This window comes from Coturnix japonica, chromosome 9 (genome assembly GCF_054131305.1).
Source record: "Coturnix japonica strain WE chromosome 9, WE-NBRP24, whole genome shotgun sequence".
NCBI lineage: Eukaryota > Metazoa > Chordata > Aves > Galliformes > Phasianidae > Coturnix > Coturnix japonica.
This window is the reverse complement of record NC_140671.1, coordinates 31,013,338-31,030,367: the sequence shown is the minus strand read 5'-3', so window position 1 is coordinate 31,030,367 and position 17,030 is coordinate 31,013,338. Positions and strand designations below refer to the sequence as shown.

At 66.5% G+C, this 17,030-nt stretch overlaps 2 protein-coding genes across 15 annotated transcripts; both read left to right on the top strand.

Annotated features, from left to right (window-relative positions):
- Window positions 1-199: 199 nt before the first annotated feature.
- PLEKHG5 (pleckstrin homology and RhoGEF domain containing G5) lies at window positions 200-12,502 on the top strand. 14 transcript variants are annotated; one of them, XM_015882523.3, is made up of 22 exons: window positions 201-314; window positions 3,347-3,423; window positions 5,747-5,876; window positions 5,968-6,070; window positions 6,167-6,227; window positions 6,327-6,418; window positions 6,493-6,629; window positions 6,704-6,852; window positions 8,289-8,474; window positions 8,630-8,803; window positions 8,875-8,970; window positions 9,058-9,108; window positions 9,239-9,388; window positions 9,465-9,575; window positions 9,640-9,789; window positions 9,860-9,997; window positions 10,070-10,189; window positions 10,265-10,397; window positions 10,472-10,587; window positions 10,657-10,817; window positions 10,890-11,675; window positions 11,756-12,502. In XM_015882523.3, exons 1-22 carry the CDS (start codon window positions 254-256, stop codon window positions 11,763-11,765), a joined length of 3,192 nt encoding a protein of 1,063 aa, XP_015738009.1. In that variant the 5' UTR covers window positions 201-253; the 3' UTR covers window positions 11,766-12,502. The 14 variants fall into 14 exon arrangements, 13 of the variants coding, with proteins under 13 accessions (XP_085365373.1, XP_015738009.1, XP_085365374.1 ...); XM_085509248.1 differs by having other exon boundaries at window positions 202-314; window positions 8,633-8,803; XM_015882521.3 differs by lacking the exon at window positions 201-314 and adding an exon at window positions 1,650-1,948 and having other exon boundaries at window positions 8,633-8,803.
- A 347-nt stretch (window positions 12,503-12,849) lies between these two features.
- TNFRSF25 (TNF receptor superfamily member 25) lies at window positions 12,850-17,017 on the top strand. Its single transcript, XM_015882568.3, has 8 exons — window positions 12,850-13,021; window positions 14,652-14,847; window positions 14,971-15,108; window positions 15,393-15,551; window positions 15,626-15,707; window positions 15,774-15,832; window positions 15,913-16,121; window positions 16,201-17,017. Exons 1-8 carry the CDS (start codon window positions 12,992-12,994, stop codon window positions 16,642-16,644), a joined length of 1,317 nt encoding a protein of 438 aa, XP_015738054.1. The 5' UTR covers window positions 12,850-12,991; the 3' UTR covers window positions 16,645-17,017.
- Window positions 17,018-17,030: the final 13 nt, after the last annotated feature.

Sequence of the window (17,030 nt, the reverse complement as noted above, 5' to 3'; positions counted from 1 at the left end):
AACGAACAGATGGAAACCAACGCACCGACGGCAGCGGGAGGTTCTGACGGAGCTGCACGTGGTGAAGAGTTAAAGCCTGAACTTAATCCGGCCCTAATGCTGCACATATGGTTGGCTCCGGCGGCGGGGAGGCGAAAATGAATCCGGGCCCATCTGTGCTTTGGGCGGGGGGGCACCGGGAAAGGTGAGACGGGGCCGGGCGGGGCGGAGCCTGGCGGGGCGGAGCGGAGCGGTACCGGCACCGCACGGAGCGATGAGAACCGCGGCCGAGCGGGGTCCGTCCCGCAGCCGCTTCATCCTTCGGCCGGGGACGCGTGAGTGCGCGGGGGGGGCGGGGACGTTCCGGGTGTGCGGAGGGAGGGGCGGCTGCGGGACAACCCACGGAACGGCCCGGCCTCCGCCCCCAGCCCCCCCCGGGCCCTGCCCTGCGCTTCGCCGAGCTCCCCCCGGTTCGGGCAGGCGCTGCCCCTCCTTCCTCCCCCTCCCCAGCCCTCGGATGGTGGCGGTGGAGCTGTGCCCGCCCGTGGGGCCGTGGCCGCCGTCTGTTGCCGCATCACAAAAGCTCCGGGGCGGATTTTCCTTCGGCCGCTCCTGGCAGAGGGACCCGGAGGCGGCGGAGCGTGTAGTGACGGCCGCGGGCGGTGCCGGTGCCGATGGAGCCGGGCAGGAGTTGCCTTGGCCCGGTCATTCGGTGCAGACCGACCCGGTTTAGGGAGCTCTGCCCGGTGGTGGGAAGGAGAAAACTGAAACTCTCCGTCTCCACGCACGTGTCCTGCGTCACCGCCTGCAGCGCTGGGGGGAGCAGCAAGGGAACAATGGGGCCGGAGCTCGGGACGGGCGGGCGGAGCCGGTTCGGTGCCGATGAGCTCCGCCGCTGTCGGGCTCAGCACCGCAAACAGCCGATCCCGGCCGAGTGCGTCCCGGCTGCTGCCAGCAGGGACGGCTGGTGTCACTGATGGGGGTTTGGCTGCTCGTGGTGGCCAAACTGGTGCGTGGAAAACGCGGCTTCACGACGCCGTGGTTGAGTCTGGGGCAGGAGGCCCGGAGCGGAGCTGGGTGCGGGGCTGCTCAGCTCGGGGGGCTCGGCCCCGGCCCGGCTCCTCCCCGTCACCTGCTGCCCCTCGCGGTGCGGCCGGGACACGCGGCTGCCCAGCTCAGCGCTGCCGACCCCGGAGCTGCTGCGCGGGGCGTGGGGCGGGACGGCAGCGCTATGAGCGCAGATGTGGGGAGAACATTCCACTGCGTGAGCCGGGAGAGCAGCTGCTGCGGGGCCGAACCACCATCTCCGTGTGCGAATGGCAGCCGGGTGCTGAGCTCAGGGTGGGGGTCAGTGTTGATGCCGTGCTGCTCCGCGCCCCCCCCCATTGCTGTGCTCGGGGCCGTGCCCGTCCGACCCGCAGCGCTCAGCCCCCAGGTCCCGCAGCATCCCCCCCCCCCCAGCGCTGTGCCGCCGGAGCTGCCGAACAGCCGCGCTCTTCATGCCGATGCTTTGGATCACAAGCCCGTCTTGTCTCCGCCGCCGAAATGTCTTTCATAGACGGCGGAAAGTGAAATTTGTGCAATGTCTGTAGGAGGCTGAAGAAAGGCCCTTTGTGCGCCCTGTGCGCGGGGCATTGGGCAGCCTCCAGCAGCGCCCTCCGCCACCCCAGCGCTCCCGGCTGCGGGATGAATGCTGCGCTTGTCCGGACGGCGGGACCCGCTCTTAAAGCCGGAGCCGGGCCCCCCCCGGCCAGTCCCACCGGTGCGGGCACGGCTCGGCCGCGCAGCCCCCCGGGTGCCCCATGGTGACGGCAGGTGCCGCGCTGCGGCCGCACCATGTTCCTGTACTGGAAGAAGCGGGGAGCGTACGAGCTGGGGGCTGTGCCCCCTGTGCTGGCAGGGATGGAGTGCGGGGCGGTGGAGCGATTCTCGTGGAGCTCCAGCCTGGACATCAGCGAGCAGCGGGCGGGTACGTGATGGGGACACGGCACGAACCGGCACGGAGACGGACGGACGGTGTGTGCGGGGCCGGGGCGGGGCTGGGAGCACCTGGAGAACTGCCGGCCCCTGCACCGCAACCAGCACGGGGGGTGTGAGGTCCCTGTGTCTGTGTGTGTGTGTTTGTGTGTGTGTGTGTGTGTGTGTGTGTGAGCTCCCGCTGCCGGTGGTGGTTCGTGCAGAGCGGCCCGGTGCGGGGCAGGGGCCGCTGTCACCGTCCTCGTGGTTTTGGTGAGTTGGGAAAACTTCCCCTCGCCGGCCTGAAAGAATTTCGGGTTTGTTTCTGTTATTATTCATAATAGGTCAAGTGAAATGATGGCGGCGGAGGGGCCGAGCAGCCTGGCGGGCGCTGCGGGGCGGCGGTGGGGACAGAGCGTCCATTGTGTTGCCGCGGTGCGGGGCGGCGGGGCCCCACGGCAGCCGCGCTCCCGGTTCTCTCCCACGGGCGCTGCACCCAGCGGTGCCCACGGGGTCCCCACGGAGCTGCCCTGGGCCGGTGTGAGCACAGCCCCTGCTCTGCCACACAGGAGAGCTCTGCTCCTCAGCCCCGGTGCCCGCTGCTGTGCCACGAGCCGCCCGGAGCCTGTTATTTTTAAACTATTAGGCACGACACATAACAAAAGCTTTCAAAATAGGATTTGTCCTCAAGGCCGATTTAACTGTTAGAGCTTAAAGCGGACCGTAAGCCCCTTTGGGGGCTGGCGAGCAGCAGATTTAGCACTCCTGGCACTGCCCTCAGCCCTTGCCTGTTATGGCAGCGGGTGCAGGACGATGCCCCCGAGCCCTGCTCTGTGCTGCCGCCATCCCAGCACTGCTATCCATCGGGAAATAAATCTCCATATTAGGGCAGGTTTGGGGCTTTGGGCCCATTCCTGTGTTTTCAGCACTGGGAGTTTGGGGAGCTCATGGTGCGTCATCACTGGCCACACTGGGCTGCCATCCCCATCCCAGGGGCAGCTCCTGGCCCCTCTCCCACTCGTGGGCACTCCTGGCCTTGCTCAGCCCCATGTCTGGGGCAGCTGTGGGACCCTTCTGTGGGCAGCACGCACCCAGAATAGACCCAGCACTTTGGGGCAGGGAGCAGCTGGTCCCAGTGCTGCGGGTGCACAAACTGCTCTTCTCTGCTGGAGAAGCTGGAGCCGCAGCGCTGGGTTCTGGGCACGGGGACGTGGGGTTTGGGGTAGCACCAGGAGATGCTGCTGCTCTCTGGGGCAGGAGGTTGGCAGCCCCCACTCTCAGCTTAATGCCCAAAAGCCGGGCGCTCACTGCTGGGGACCTGCCCTCCTGCAGGAGCCGTGGGGCAGGGGTGGGCGCGGGGTTGCAGGGCCCCACGAGTGCACCCAGCACTAACCCTGTCTCTCTCCTGCAGACGAGCAGTGCCCAGCAGAGGAGCAGGGGCTGCGCTGCCAGAACCCCGACTGCGCTGACAAGAGGAGAGCAGCCAAGGTATGTCACAGGGTGCTGCAGCGCGGCGCTCAGCTGGGGCTGTGCGGGCAGGAAGGCAGCAGGGACACGGTGCTGCTGCAGATCCGGGCAGGTGGAGGCTCCCACGGGCTCGCCCCGGCTCCCGGTGCCTCTGGTGCCAGCAGAACCGGTCGGTGCAGTTGACTGGCAGGCGGCCACGGGGCAGAAAGGCCTGGGCCGGTAGGATGTGGCTACGCAGCGGGGAAGGGCTGCAGCCACTTCCCTGCATGGTGGGAGCTGTGCATGGCACGCATCCCTCGGCAGCATCGTGGTCCCGCTGTGTGTGTGTGCCCGCAGGATGGTGCGTGGCTGGGATTTAACTGCGTGGCGGCAGCTTCCATGTTTCCCCACCTGCTGTAATTCAGGCTAATCTCATTGAGCCCGTCTGTCCTGTTCCCGGCGGAGCACAGCTTGGCAAGCCGGCACAGGCAGCGCGGCCGTGCCTGGGAGGGGGGGAGCCTCTGCTGCAGCTCGTTGCTGCGCATTGGGGCTGGGCAGCAGAGCTGCACCGGGCCCCTCCAGGAACAGCTGCGTTCATGTCCGCATCCATTGCGCCGTGTGGAGGGATGGCAGCGCCGTGACCAGGCTGGGAAGCGCCGGGCTCTGGAATTAAGCAGAGCCTGTGGCTGGAAGCGCCCCGTGCCACCTCTCCTAATCTTGTTGATCGCTAATGTAAAGCCGGAGTGGATTTAGGGCCCCTTATCTTTGGCTGCTCGACCTGCTGGCTCGCTCCGGGCTGTCCTTGCTGCCGGTGCCGTGCTGCTGCTCTGCTCCTGGTGAGTGCCGAGTGCTCAGTGTGTTGAGGCCGTGCTGGTGGGGAGGGCGTGCAGTGCTCAATGTGCAGTGCTCAATATGCTGTGCTCAATATGGAGTGCTCAATATGCAGTGCTCAATGTGCTGTGCTCAATGTGCAGCGCTCAATGTGCAGTGCTCAATCATGCAGTGCTCAGCCGTGCAGTGCGGTGCCCCTGGCCTGGGCAGTGCAGGAGCATTGCTCCAGCAACGAGAGTGCTGGCTGTTGGGCCCTGCAGGCCTGGCAGCGCTGCTATGGGCTTTTATGGTGAGCGGATGAGCTGTTTTCTGCAGTGAGGCACACGCTGCCTTTCAGGAGCACCGGGGAGGACATACCGCAGCGGTGACCTTTCGGGCAGTGCGGGTTTCGGGAGGGCTCTGCTCTCCAGCTCCTTCCAGAGCCGGGCTGTGCCCGCACCATCCCGCACCTCGGACCCCGCAGCGCAGGGAGCGGGGCAGGAACCTGCCCGGGGGGGGCGGCGAAGTGCGGGCGGAGCGGGATCCGGCCCGGGGGCGGCGGTGCGGGCGGGCAGGTGAGCGGCGTGTCCGCGGGCGGGTCGTGTTTGCGCGGGTGGAGCCGCTGGGCAAACACGGCGCGGGACACACGTGGCACCGGGACGCGGCCTCGCGACATCCCCGGCGCCGGGCGGGGCCGTGCGGGACGGCAGGTCGGTGTGCGGGGCGGTGCGGGGCTCCCGGAGCTGCCGTGGGCTCTGCCCGCGGATCTCGGCGTCCCGCGGCGGGGCGGGCGGTGGGGGCGGGTGGCCCCGTCGGGGGGCGCGGGCGGCGGCCGCGTCAGCGCTGAGCTCAGCAGCGCCGGGAGGAAGGAGGGCAGGAAGCGGGGGCGGCCGGGGCTGCGCGGAGCTTCCTCTGCCGCGCTCCGGGATGCCGCTCCGCTGCCCTCCCACCTGCCACCTGCCACTCGTGGGGCGCTGCCACGTGGGGACGGACCCCCGGGGTGGGCTGAGCGCCCCCGGCAGCGCCCCGACCCCCGGCGCAGCCCCCAGCGAGGGGTCACGGGCCGAGCGCCCACTGGGGTTAAAAATAAATGCCTGTGAATGACCGGCCGAGGCTGAGGCTGGGCGCACAATCGGAGGAAATGCATCGGCTTGCGAGCATTGTTTTGCTGCAGACACTCGCTTCCTCCGTCCTGCCGTGGGGACACTGATCTCACAAACACAAAAGGCTCCGTTGCGGCCCCGCAGCCCCCCTGGGAGCGCAGCAGGTCCCGGTGCACCCTCAGCCCAGCACTGGGACATTGGGAACGGGTGGGTGGGGGCCAGGTGCCCCCAGTGCCTCCAGTGCCCTCTCCCTCCACGCCCAGCTGTGTGCGGCCTTTCTGCTGCAGTCCCTGTGCTCCGAGGGTCTCTGTGCAGTGCAGAGGTGATGGGGAGGGGGCTCAGTGCCCGACAGCACCGCAGCACTGTGGCTGTGTCCCCATCCCCTGCACAGCCCATGGGGGGTCGGGGGATCCTGCTGCTGCCCAGCCCCAGCCCACAGCTGCACCCCACAGGTATGTCACCACGCAGAGTGCCAGCAGCTGAACTGCAGCAGCCCACTTAGCCTGTGTGAGGCCTGTGACGGGCGCCTGCACGGCACCATGCACTTTGATGGGCACATCCGCTTCGATCTGCCCCCACCAGGTAAGCTGGGCTGGCTGTGACCTGGGCCAAGTGATGGGACACAGCGGGTCCAGCTTGTTCAGCACAGCACAGCCCCAATGCTCATTGACAGGCTCCATCCTGGCCCGCAATGTGTCCACACGCTCGTGCCCGCCACGCACCAGCCCTGCCTCCGACATGGAGGATGATGACGAGGGATCAGCAGATGGGAGAGGGTGAGTGAATGTCCCAGCCCTGTCTGCAGTGCATGGGACAGAGCGGGTGCCATCAAACCCTGCAGAACACCTGGCTCTTTCTGCTCCTGCCCGCAGAGACAGGAGAAGCTCAGCACTGAAGCTGCCCAAGAAGAAGGCTCGGCGCAGGCACACGGATGTAAGACACCATCCCCTCCCCAGGGCTCTGCTGTGGGGTTGTGCTGTGGCCACATCTGAGATGGGAGGGAGCCCTTGGTGAGCTGCGTGTCTCCTGCAGGACCCCAGCAAGGAGTGCTTCACCCTCAAATTCGACCTGAATGTTGACATCGAGGCGGAGATCGTGCCGGCCATGAAGAAGAAGTCCCTGGGGTGAGTGTGCCTGTGCCAGGCATGGCCCCAGTGGGCACAGAGACCCACAGGACCCATAGGGATGGTATCCACAGGGATGTGCTGCTGCCGGTCTTTGAGAGGAGGGCGATCGAGCAGAGCAAGGTGGACATCTACCTGGACCAGTCCAACACGCCGCTGTCCCTCCAGTTTGAGGCGTACCGCTTCGGGGGACACTACCTGCGGGTGAAAGGTGTGGAGGGGGGAAATATAAAGCCAGCCCTGCACCTCGGGGCTGGGGGCTCTGACAGCTCCGTGCTCCCACAGCCAAGCCCGGGAACGAGCTGAAGGTGGAGCAGGCAGCACGGGATGCACGCTCAGCCAGCCTGCCCATCCTGCGCCCCGCCGGCACCGCTGCACTCCTCGGGACAGGGCTGGAGCCAGGGCCAGGCCGCAGGGAGGGCACCGACATCCTGGTGAGTACACACAGAGCTCCATCAGCGCTCCATGCCTCATGTGCTCAGGGGGGTGGGGGCACAGCAGGGCAGCAGGGTGTCTCCTGGTTGGCCTCATGCCATGGGGGTGCCAGGGGTACAGCACTGCAGTGCGGGCAGTGCCCTGCCCCAGGTGTGGCAGCTCAGCTGGCAGCCCTGCAGCTGTGCCATGTATGGGCTGGTCCCTGAGCAAAGTAAAGCTCAATGGCTCTGAGCTGCCACGTGGACCCCAGGGCTCGCCCTGGCTGCACTCCTGGCCAGGATGTGGCCACCGTCCCTCCTCGCCTTGGCACCTGTCAGCTGCTGTGTGCAGCCTCAGTCCTGCCCCGTGGACCCTGGCCCCAGATAAGCCGTGGGGCCGGATCTGCTGCCACTCCCTGTGGGAGCAGATGCCACCTTCGTGGGGCCACGCAGCTCCTGCTCCCCAAGGTTTGGCTCTGGTGATCCCAGCGTGGGGACAGAAGCTCCTGGCCCCCTGTGCCAGAAGCCCTTGAGGGTGCCAGGCTGGCTGTGTGGCCGGGGCTGGTGGCCGCCCGCATCCGGCAGTACGATGCCTGGCAGCAGGACCAGCACTGCGCTGGTGGCACAGAAGGGATGGCAGTCACAGGACCACCTCCACTGCTGGGCCCCCGAGAGCAGGTGGGAGCGGAGCCAAAGCTGGGCAGCAGGGCCAGTGTGGGCTGGGGTACTTGGGGACACCGTGGCATGGTGAGCTATGGGCATGTGCTGGGGCAAAGTAGAGGGCACGCTAGGCATGTGTTGGCTGTCACAGCCTGGGGACAGTGTGTCTCGCTGTGCCACGCAATGGCCCTGCTGCACTTTGTGCTGAGTGAGGAGAGGGCAGCAGCCATGTCACAGTGTGGCCTTGGCGTGGGGTGGTAGAGGTGCATGAGCACGGCTGTGCCTGGGCAGGCGGGTGCTGTGTGGCCAGGACCCAGCTCTGCTGCGGGATGGTGGGCTTTGATCTCTGCCAGCGAATTGTTCGGGTCTGTTTAGCTTATCTGGCGAGGAGGGAAATTAGGTTTTCTGCGCTGGCCCCACCTCCTTTTGTTCAGAGGAGCTCGGCCACAGCCTGCCCTGCTCTGCGGTTCAAGTTCAGAGCACAGCTGGGCGGTGTGGGGCTCGGGGTGCTGCACCCCGTGGGATGCGCTGAGCCGCGGTGCCCCTCTGCCACGGGGGGTGGGCACAGGACGCTGCGCTTGGCCCCGGTACACAGGATGCAGGTACGCAGGTCAGTGCGGGTGCGGGCACTGTGAGCTCGTGTCCCATGGGGGCCTGGCTCCGTGCGCCCCGGAAAGGGACCGGCTATGGCACGTGGGGGACACATCAGGGGCAGAGCGCGGCTTTCGGGGGCTGTCCCTGCACTGTGAGGTGTGCAGGGCTGGTGCTGACCTGCGACACCGACTGTACCCACACAGGCTCCGGGCAGGCGGCGGAAGAACATGACGGAGTTCCTGGGGGACGCCAGCATCCCCAGCCCCGAGCCATCCCTGCACGGCAGCGGCTCCCTGCCCACTAATGGCACCGACACCTGGAAGAACCGTGCTGCCAGCCGCTTCAGCGGCTTCTTCAGCTCCGGCGCCAGCACCGGCCCCTTTGGGAGGGTATGTGGGCAGGGGGAGGGTGCGGGAGTCGTGGTGCTGTGCCGGGGTGGTGGTGGGGTGAGGTCCTGCATGGCTGTGCCCCAGATCCACCGGCAGGGCTAGTAGAGCCATGGCACTCTGCCACTGTCCCCAGCCTGTCTGCTCGTGCCTTCCAGCAGGAGGTGGACAAGATGGAGCAGCTGGAGAGCAAGCTGCACACCTACAGCAGCTTCGGGCTGCCCAAACTGCCACCGCAGCTCCGCTTCGACCAGGACTCCTGGGAGGAGGACGGGGATGACAGCAGCCTGGTGCTGGAGGACAGCTGGCAGCAAATCATTGAGGGCACGGAGGTAGGACGGGGGGTGATGGCGATGCTGGCTGCGCTCTTGGGACGGTGCAGCACTGACGCTTGGCCCCGCAGGCCCTGACGCGCCGGCAGTGCCACCAGCAGGAAGCCATCTGGGAGCTGCTGCACACTGAGGCCACCTACATCCGCAAGCTAAAGGTCATCACTGATGTGAGTGCCCATGGCACGTATTCCCCAGCTGTGGGTGTCTCCCATACTGTGACTTCTGCCCCACGAGCTCCTGTTCTGTCCCCACAGCTCTTCCTCTGCTGCCTGCTGAACCTTCAGGAGTCAGGGCTGCTGTGTGAGGTGAGTATGTGTATGTAGGGGCTGTGCTGTGGGGCCTGGGGGAGCAGCAGTGCGGTGCACAGCAGGGGCTCCCCCGCATGGTGGGCTCATGGGGATGTGACCCCCGGTGGCTCCCTGCCTCCCCCTGCAGGTGGATGCTGAGCGCCTGTTTGGCAACATTGGGGAGATCATCCAGCTGCACCGCAGCCTGTGGAGCAGCGTCATGGCCCCGGTGCTGGACAAGGCCCGTCGGACCAAGGTGCTGCTTGACCCCATGGACTTCCTCAAGGGCTTCAAGACGGTGAGTGACAACCCTGTGCTGCACCATGGGCTGTGCCAGGCTGCGCCCTGCGGTAACACCTCCACGCTGCCCACAGTTTGGAACGCTCTTCAAGCCCTATATCCAGTACTGCATGGAGGAGGAGGGCTGCATGGAGTACATGCGCACTCTGCTGCGCGACAGCGAGCTCTTCCGTGCCTACGTGACGGTAAGGGGGGAGCGGTGGGGCTGGGGCCGGGGCTGCGGCTGGAGCTGACGTCTGCATGCTGCAGTGGGCCGAGAAGCACAAGCAGTGCAGCCGCCTGAAGCTCAGCGACATGCTGGTGAAGCCCCACCAGCGCCTCACCAAGTACCCGCTGCTCCTCAAGTCCGTGCTGAAGAAGACGGACGATGCGCGCACCCGCGATGCCATCCTCACCATGGTAAGGGGTGCAGTGCAGGGATGTGGGCAGGTGGGCACCCCCAGCCCCTCACCCTGTGCCTGCGCTGCAGATCAGCTCTGTGGAGCACTTCATCAATCACGTCAACTCGCGGATGCGCCAGCGGCAGGAGCAGCAGCGCCTGGCCGCCATCCTCAGCCGCATCGACGCCTACGAGGTGGTGGAGGGCGGCACGGACGAGGTGGACAAGGTAGGCTGGGCAGGCACAGCTGCAGTGCTGTGCTACGTCCTGACCTGTGCTGACTCCCCCGGCTTCCCGCAGCTGCTGAAGGAGTTCCTGCGGCTGGACCTGACGGCCCCCATGCCTGGCACCTCCCCAGATGACACCCGGCAGCTCCTGCTTGAGGGCAGCCTGAAGATGCGGGAAGGTAAAGACAGCAAGGTGAGGATGAGGGGCATGGGGAGCTCGCCCCTCACGTACCGGCTGGCACCCACGGCCCTGCTCTTGTCCCTACAGATGGACGTCTACTGCTTCCTCTTCACTGACCTCTTCCTCATCACCAAGCCTGTCAAGAAGGCTGAGCGCACCAAGGTGGTCCGACAGCCTTTGCTGGTGGACAAGGTCATTTGCCGAGAGCTAAAGGACCCAGGTGAGTGGCACCGGGGGGTAGCGGCACCCCAGGGAGACACTGGGAGTCCCAGCCTCACGGCCTCTCATCTGCAGGCTCCTTCCTCCTCATCTACCTGAATGAGTTTGGCAGTGCCGTGGCTGCCTACACCTTCCAGGCCAGTGGGCAGTCGCTGTGCCGCAGCTGGGTCGAGGCGCTGCACAACGCACAGGTGAGGACGCGGTGTGGGGGGGACACGGGGGTCTCATGCCCACAGCCCCCTGACACCTGCCATCCCCAGAACCTGCTGCAGCGCCTGCGGCTGCAGGAGCAACAGCGCAGGCAGTGCCAGCGCCTGCAGGAGGAGGAGGAAGATGAGGAGGATGGTGAGAGCAGCACCTCGACCGCCAGCTCACCCACAGTGCTGCGCCGCAGCAGCACCAGCCTGGACTCCCAGCAGTGGTACGAGTGGGACAGGGGCACTGTGACCGCCGGCGCGGAGCAGCCCCCTCCTCACTTTCCCCTCTCCCGCAGCCCCTCGGATGGCTCCACTGAGACCATCTCAGTGGTAGTGGTGGACGGCGGCGATGAGCTCTCCTCCCCAGACTCGGATGTGGGGCCGTTCGGTTCACCATCAGACAGCACTTCTGTCAGCACTGGCACCTCCGCCAGCACTGCCACCGGCACCTCCGGCAGCACCCCGACCCACGAGCTGCCCTCGGGCAGCCTGTCCCTGCCCCACGGAGTCACCACGCAGCCCAGCAGCTGCTGCTCCACATCCATTGACAGCGCCTATGGCACGCTCTCACCTGCCTCTCCGCGGGACTTCCCCCGGCAGCAGGACGTGGGGGCTGAGGAGGGGCCAGAAGCCCTGGACCCACGGCCCCCCTCACCCCGGCTGCGCCGCCGGACACCCGTGCAGCTTCTGCCTTGCAAGGCCCGAGTGCTCAAGTCCAAGTCAGAGGCCAGTCTGCTGCAACTGCTGGCCGGGCCCCCAGCCCCACTCAGCCAGAGCCGGAGCCTCTCTGACCTATGCATGCCCTCCCCTGCTCCCCCCCTGCTCCAGCGGACTAGCCATACCCCGGGGCACCCAGCGCCCAGTGCTGGCAGCAGCAGCAGCGGTGACTCCGCTTCAGAGCTCTCAGAGTCAGAGGAGCCCATGGAGAGCCCTGTGCCCACCCTGGGCCAGCCCAGCCCCAGCCTGCAGCCCCCTGCCCACCGCACGCTCTCAGACTCATCAGCGCAGCACCGTAAGCTGACGCTGGCACAGCTCTACAGAATCCGGACCACACTGCTCCTCAACTCCACGCTGACAGCCTCGTATGTGCAGCCCATCCCCTCTACATGCCGTGTGCCAGGCCCCGTGCTGACCGAGCCTCTTTCTTTCTTGTGCCTTGCAGGGAGGTCTGAGAGCTGCCGGGGCAGTGAGGATGAGGATGGACGTGCGGCTGCTCCAAGAGCTCCTCTTGCTTCTAACCGTAGCGTAATGCCGGGGCTGGGCAGAGCGGGCGCCCACCAGCTTGTGCCAGGATGTCACACATGGGGACACCGAGCAGTTGCCTCTGGGAGGATGTGCTGCAGCAGGGCGGCACTGGGCTGCCCATTGCTACCCAGGGGTGTCCGTGTGGGGCTGGACGTGGCACACAGTGCGACTGTGGGGCTGCACCTGGGGGGGCCGTGGGCTCAGCGGCTCCATGCGGGGAGGAGGGATGGCGACGTGGCAGTGGGGAGCAGGGAAGGTGTGAGATGGCGGCGGGGAGGGCAGCACGGGGCTGCTGGCATGTGGGGCGGGAGGCGGGGGCAGCTGACATGAGGGGACAGGGCCGAGCCGGGGCTGGCAGCGGCCGCAGGGTCTGTCCAGGGTTCAGTTTGGTGAGCAGGGTGAGGAGCTGGGAGCTGCGGTGGCCGAGTGTAGGATGCCGTCCTGTGCTGGGCTGGTGGGGAGCTGCTGCCCACGGACACGGCCCGCACCAGAGCGGGGTATCGCTGCAGAGTGCCTGTTTATTGAGCTTCAGGCCGTCCCTGCAGCGGTGCTGCCTGCTGGCACTGGGAGGTGGTGGCTGTGCTGTGGGCATGTGCTGGCCACGTCACCCGTGCTGGCTGCGGTGCAGTCCGGCCAAGCAATAAACCTCGCTGTGTGCATGCTGCACCCGCCTCGCCTCTCCTTCGGGCAGCAGCCAGGCACCGTGGGGTGAAGGGAGTGGATGTGGGGCAGACACTACTTAGGGCTCATGGAGCCATCCCCAGCCCTGTCCCCCTGCTCAGGGGTACAGGTCGAGGTGCAGCTCTGCGTGGTGAAGCAGAGGACGCCGTGTGTCCCCTCTGTGCTGTGCCTGTGCTGCTGGGGGCAATGGGAGGAACATGGCGGGCCGACACGGGTCCCTCCCGCGCAGCGTTCCTGTCATGTGCTTTCGAACCCTCTGGTCTCACTTCCAAAAAAGCATTTCCTCCTGCTGTGGTCACATATATAAGCCTGCTTGGGGAGGTGCTGGTGCTGGTGCTCATTCATCACACGTCGTGCGGCCGCAATGGGGCGTGGGGGAACCCTGCACTGAGCCTCCCCGGCACCGGGGACCCCACGCTCTGCCGTGCCCACCGCTGCCACCCGGCATGACCCAGCTGTGCCCGCTGCAAGGATGAAGTGCTGCTGCCCAGGGGCGGCCTCGGTGAGTGCGGGGGGGCTGGGGGCCCAATGACCGGGCTGGTGTGTGCCTGGGTGCCCGGGGCGGGGGGTGGCTGTGGGTGGTCTCAGTGCTGTGAGATGTGCTCGGCAATGTGCTGAGGGGCCCGTGTCCCGTGAAAGCACTCACTGCATCGGTCTGGGCTGTGCTGAACACTTGGAGGCTGCATCTGCCTCCTGCATCCCCACCCAGGGCACAGCGGTGGGACTGTGGGCAGGATATGGTCACAGGGGTGATGGGCACGGCACGGCCGTGGGGACCACGGGCACGGCACGGCCACGGGGCTGGGCACGGCCGTGGGCACAGCGGGCACAGTGCGGCCACGGGGAGCGGGGTGAGGCTGCAGGGACAGCGGGCAGAGCTCGGCCACGGGAGCACGGCCGGGCGGTGCCGAGAGACTGCGAACGTGGTCAGGGATCTGCAGCCCCGTGCACGACGGGGGCAGACGGTGACGTCGGGGCTGCGGGCACTGAGTAGGTGGGTGCCCCAGCCCGGCGCTGCCGGGAGCGGAGCTGCAGCCGGAGCCGCGTTACGGGTAGGGGCGGTGCTTGAGCGGCACAGGAAGCGGAGGCCCCGCGGCGGACGCGGTGCTGCGCGGTGCTGCCCACCGGCTGCGGGACGGGGCGGCTCGGCCGTGCAGGTCGGGCCCCGTTTTGCGGTGCTCGTGCCCGGCGGGGCCGCGCGCTGACTCAGACGTGCCGCCGGGCCCTTGTTGCGGTGCGGCCGCCCCGATGGCATCGCCGTGTTATGCAAATGGCGCAGCCTGTGCACGGTTTCCAGTCCGGCGGCGGCGGCTTCAATAGAAAATGATTCAGTCCCTGTAATCGGGCTGATCTCGGCTGGGAAATCCAGCCCCCGGCGTGGAATCCCCTGGCTCCCCGCCTGCCACGGCCGAGCAAACGCTGCTCACATCGCAGCGCCGTGTGCGGCCCCGGGACCCCACCCGGGCTGCAGGGGGTGGAGCAGGGCAGGCACCCCCCGTGCTCCCCCCGGAGCTCCCCCCGCTCAGCGCCCCGCAGGTGGCGGGGGAGCTGTGACCTACTTTGGGACGCACGCACGAAGCGCGATAGCATCGGGGACAGCGTGAGCTGGGCATGGTTTCCTCTCAGGGAGGAAATCGCCGAATCTGTGAGGCAGATAAAAGAGAGGAAAGTGGAGGGAGGTGTTAACCCTCCCGTGCCCTGATCTGCGCACCGCGTGGGGCTGAGCGCTGGGCTGGCTGATACCATCTGTGGGCTGGGTGCCCGTGGGCAGCGCTGGTCTGCCCGAGCCCGGCGGGGTGACCCGTGTGCCCACGCAGTGTGTGCCCTGTGCTGAGGTCAGGAAACCAATTACTCAGGGACAGAGGGGAAAGCCCGGCACAGGGGCTGCCGTGGGGCATTCCCATCCCTGGGGCTGTGGGCACGGGGCTGCCCCTGGCTGTCCTGCCCTGCTGCCAGCCCTGCAGGGCACCGCATCCACTCGGCCTCACACTCTGCAGGCTGGGCATGGCTGGGGCTCAGGTGCCCGTTGTGCAGGGCTGGAAGCGCAGTGAGTGCAATAGCCCAGCCCCGCTGCCCTGGGATGCTTTCTCTGCACCCAGGCTCTCTGCAGCCTGCCCTCTCCCTGCCCACAGGTGCTCCTGGCAGTGCTGTGGCTGCTGGCCAGCGGGTCACAGCCCCCGGGCTGCCAGGACTGTGCCATGCTACGCAGACAGCAGGGCCTGGTGCTTCCACCCAACCGCCCTCAGAGGTCCACCATGAAGTCCTCCTGCCCCTCTGGGATGAGCTGGATCCATTCAGTCCGTCGGTGCTGTACCCTGTGTCCCGCAGGTGAGAAGTGCCCAGCTGGCACGGCACCATGCACCAGGTGCATTGCTTGCCATGGGCACGGTGGCATGGCACTGCCTGGGCACACAGAGGTGGTCATGCTCATTGTCCCTCTGCTGCCCACAGGGAAGTTCCTGCAAACCCCCTGCACAAGCCATGGGAACGGGAACGACAGCGTCTGCGTAGCCTGCCCCGCCGGCACCTTTCTCTCCCACCCCAACACCCGCACCAAGTGCGATGCTTGCTACACGTGTGACCAGCAGAGTGAGTTGGCAGTGTGCTGTGCCACACTGTGCCATGTTGTGCCACACTGCACCACGCTGTGCCATGTTGTGCCATGTTGTGCCATGTTTTGCCATGCTGTGCCATGTTGTGCCATGCAGTGCCATGTTGTGCTGTGCTGTGCCACACTGTGCCATGTTTTGCCATGTTGTGCCATGCTGTGCCATGTTGTGCCATGTTGTACCATGCAGTGCCATGCTGTGCCATGTTGTGCCATATTGTGCCATATTGTGCCATGCTGCCCTGCTCACCACCCACCCCTGCAGCTTTCCAGACTGTGGTGAGCAACTGCTCAGCCACCAGCAACATCGCCTGTGGCTGCGAGTCTGGCCACTTCCGTGAGTGCCAGAACAAGGATGACTCCTGCAGTGACTTCTCCTGCAAGAAGTGCAAGACCTGCCCTGGGAAGCTGCTCCTGCAGCCCTGTGAGTGCTTCCACCCAGCCCATGAGACGCCACCTGTGGGGCCTCCACTGCCCTGACACACACCCTCTCCCCAGGCTCAGACAGTCAAGATGCTCAGTGTGGGAGCTGCAAGCCCGACTTCTATGCTGAAGGCAGCGAGTGCCACCCATGCCACACGTAAGCAGCTCCCAGGGTGTGCGTGCTGGCAACACGGCACAGTGCCCACCATCCCTCTCCTTGCAGGAGCACCCCGGAGACATGCAGTGAGGAGTGCCAGCGGGTGTGCGGCCTCCGTGCACGAGGTGTGTGGGGCGGTGAGGCTGGGGCTGAGGGTGGTGGGGCAGGGGGCATGGCTCCAGGGTACAGCACCGCTTCCTTGCAGGCTCGGGGCTGGAGTACATCCTGCTGGGCCTGACCGGGCCCCTCTTCCTGGGCACCCTTGCCATCTACCACAAGTGGAAACGGCTCCAGATGGAGACCCCGGCAGTCAGCCCCCTCCCCACAGTCCCACCCTGGGACTGCACCAACCCCACAGCCTGTATGCACCCCATCACCCAGAGGGCTGCTGCAACAGAGGTGCTGCAGTGCCAGGTGAGTGCCTGAGGTGGGACGGTGGCTACCGGCCACGGTTGGGTGGTCTGCACTGGACCTGGCCAAACTCTCCGGACAGGTGTGGGAGCCTGGCCCCAGCACGGCGAGGAGGAGCTCAGAGTCCAGGGCCTTGCTGCACCAACAGCCTGTCAGAGCAGCATTGACTGATGGCACCGCAGAGCCCTCGGTGCCCCAGGAGCCCAGCACAGCGCACAGCCCGGCCCCACCGCCCAGCAACCCCCAGCGCTGCGCCCTGCTGCAGGGCAGCCAGCTCTATGCCGTCATCAACGCGGTGCCAGTGCGGCGCTGGAAGGAGTTCATGCGGGTGCTGGAGCTGCGGGACACGGAGATTGAGCTGGTGGAGATGGAGGTGGCCCCGTTCCGTGACCGGCAGTACGAGATGCTGAAGCGCTGGTGCCAACAGACCAGTGCCACATTCGACCGCATCTTCGCCGCCCTGGAGCACATGGACCTGTCGGGCTGCGCTGAGACGCTGCGCCAGAGCCTGGCACTGGGACCCTGATTGCATGTCCCCAATGTGGTGACACGGCCCCAGCGGCTGCTCCTGAGCCCCCTGACTGCACTGTGCCCGTCAGCAAAGGGAGCGGATCTGGTGCCATGGAGTGCCCTACCCCTAAGTATTGTTACTTATGCCATGTAGACATTTTATGTCAGTTATCTGGACTGCTGGCTCAGGCTGCAGGAGCAGGACAGAACTCCCTTTCTGGGCCACTCACCCACCCCTATTTATGTCCTCCTGCTCCTGGGACCCCATGCTGCTCGCAGGACGAGCAGGCACCGAGCCCGCTGCCAACCCATGGGATAGTTCTCGAGGCCGCCCAGCTGGTGCACATGGGTGGGCCTGCCCCTGCCCCAATAAAGCAGTGTGTTCTCCACCCCTTGGCGTCT

What these genes read in the sequence shown, in the direction of transcription:
- PLEKHG5 (XM_085509245.1), top strand. Translation starts at nt 1,816, where the DNA reads ATGTTCCTGTACTGGAAGAAGCGGGGAGCGTACGAGCTGGGGGCTGTG. An exon ending in ATGAAGAAGAAGTCCCTGGG is followed by an intron (nt 6,419 to 6,492) that starts GTGAGTGTGCCT and finishes TGGTATCCACAG; the next exon opens with GGATGTGCTGCTGCCGGTCT. An exon ending in AGCTAAAGGTCATCACTGAT is followed by an intron (nt 8,971 to 9,057) that starts GTGAGTGCCCAT and finishes CTGTCCCCACAG; the next exon opens with CTCTTCCTCTGCTGCCTGCT.
- TNFRSF25 (XM_015882568.3), top strand. Translation starts at nt 12,992, where the DNA reads ATGAAGTGCTGCTGCCCAGGGGCGGCCTCG. An exon ending in GCTGCCCAGGGGCGGCCTCG is followed by an intron (nt 13,022 to 14,651) that starts GTGAGTGCGGGG and finishes CCCTGCCCACAG; the next exon opens with GTGCTCCTGGCAGTGCTGTG. An exon ending in CTGTACCCTGTGTCCCGCAG is followed by an intron (nt 14,848 to 14,970) that starts GTGAGAAGTGCC and finishes TGCTGCCCACAG; the next exon opens with GGAAGTTCCTGCAAACCCCC.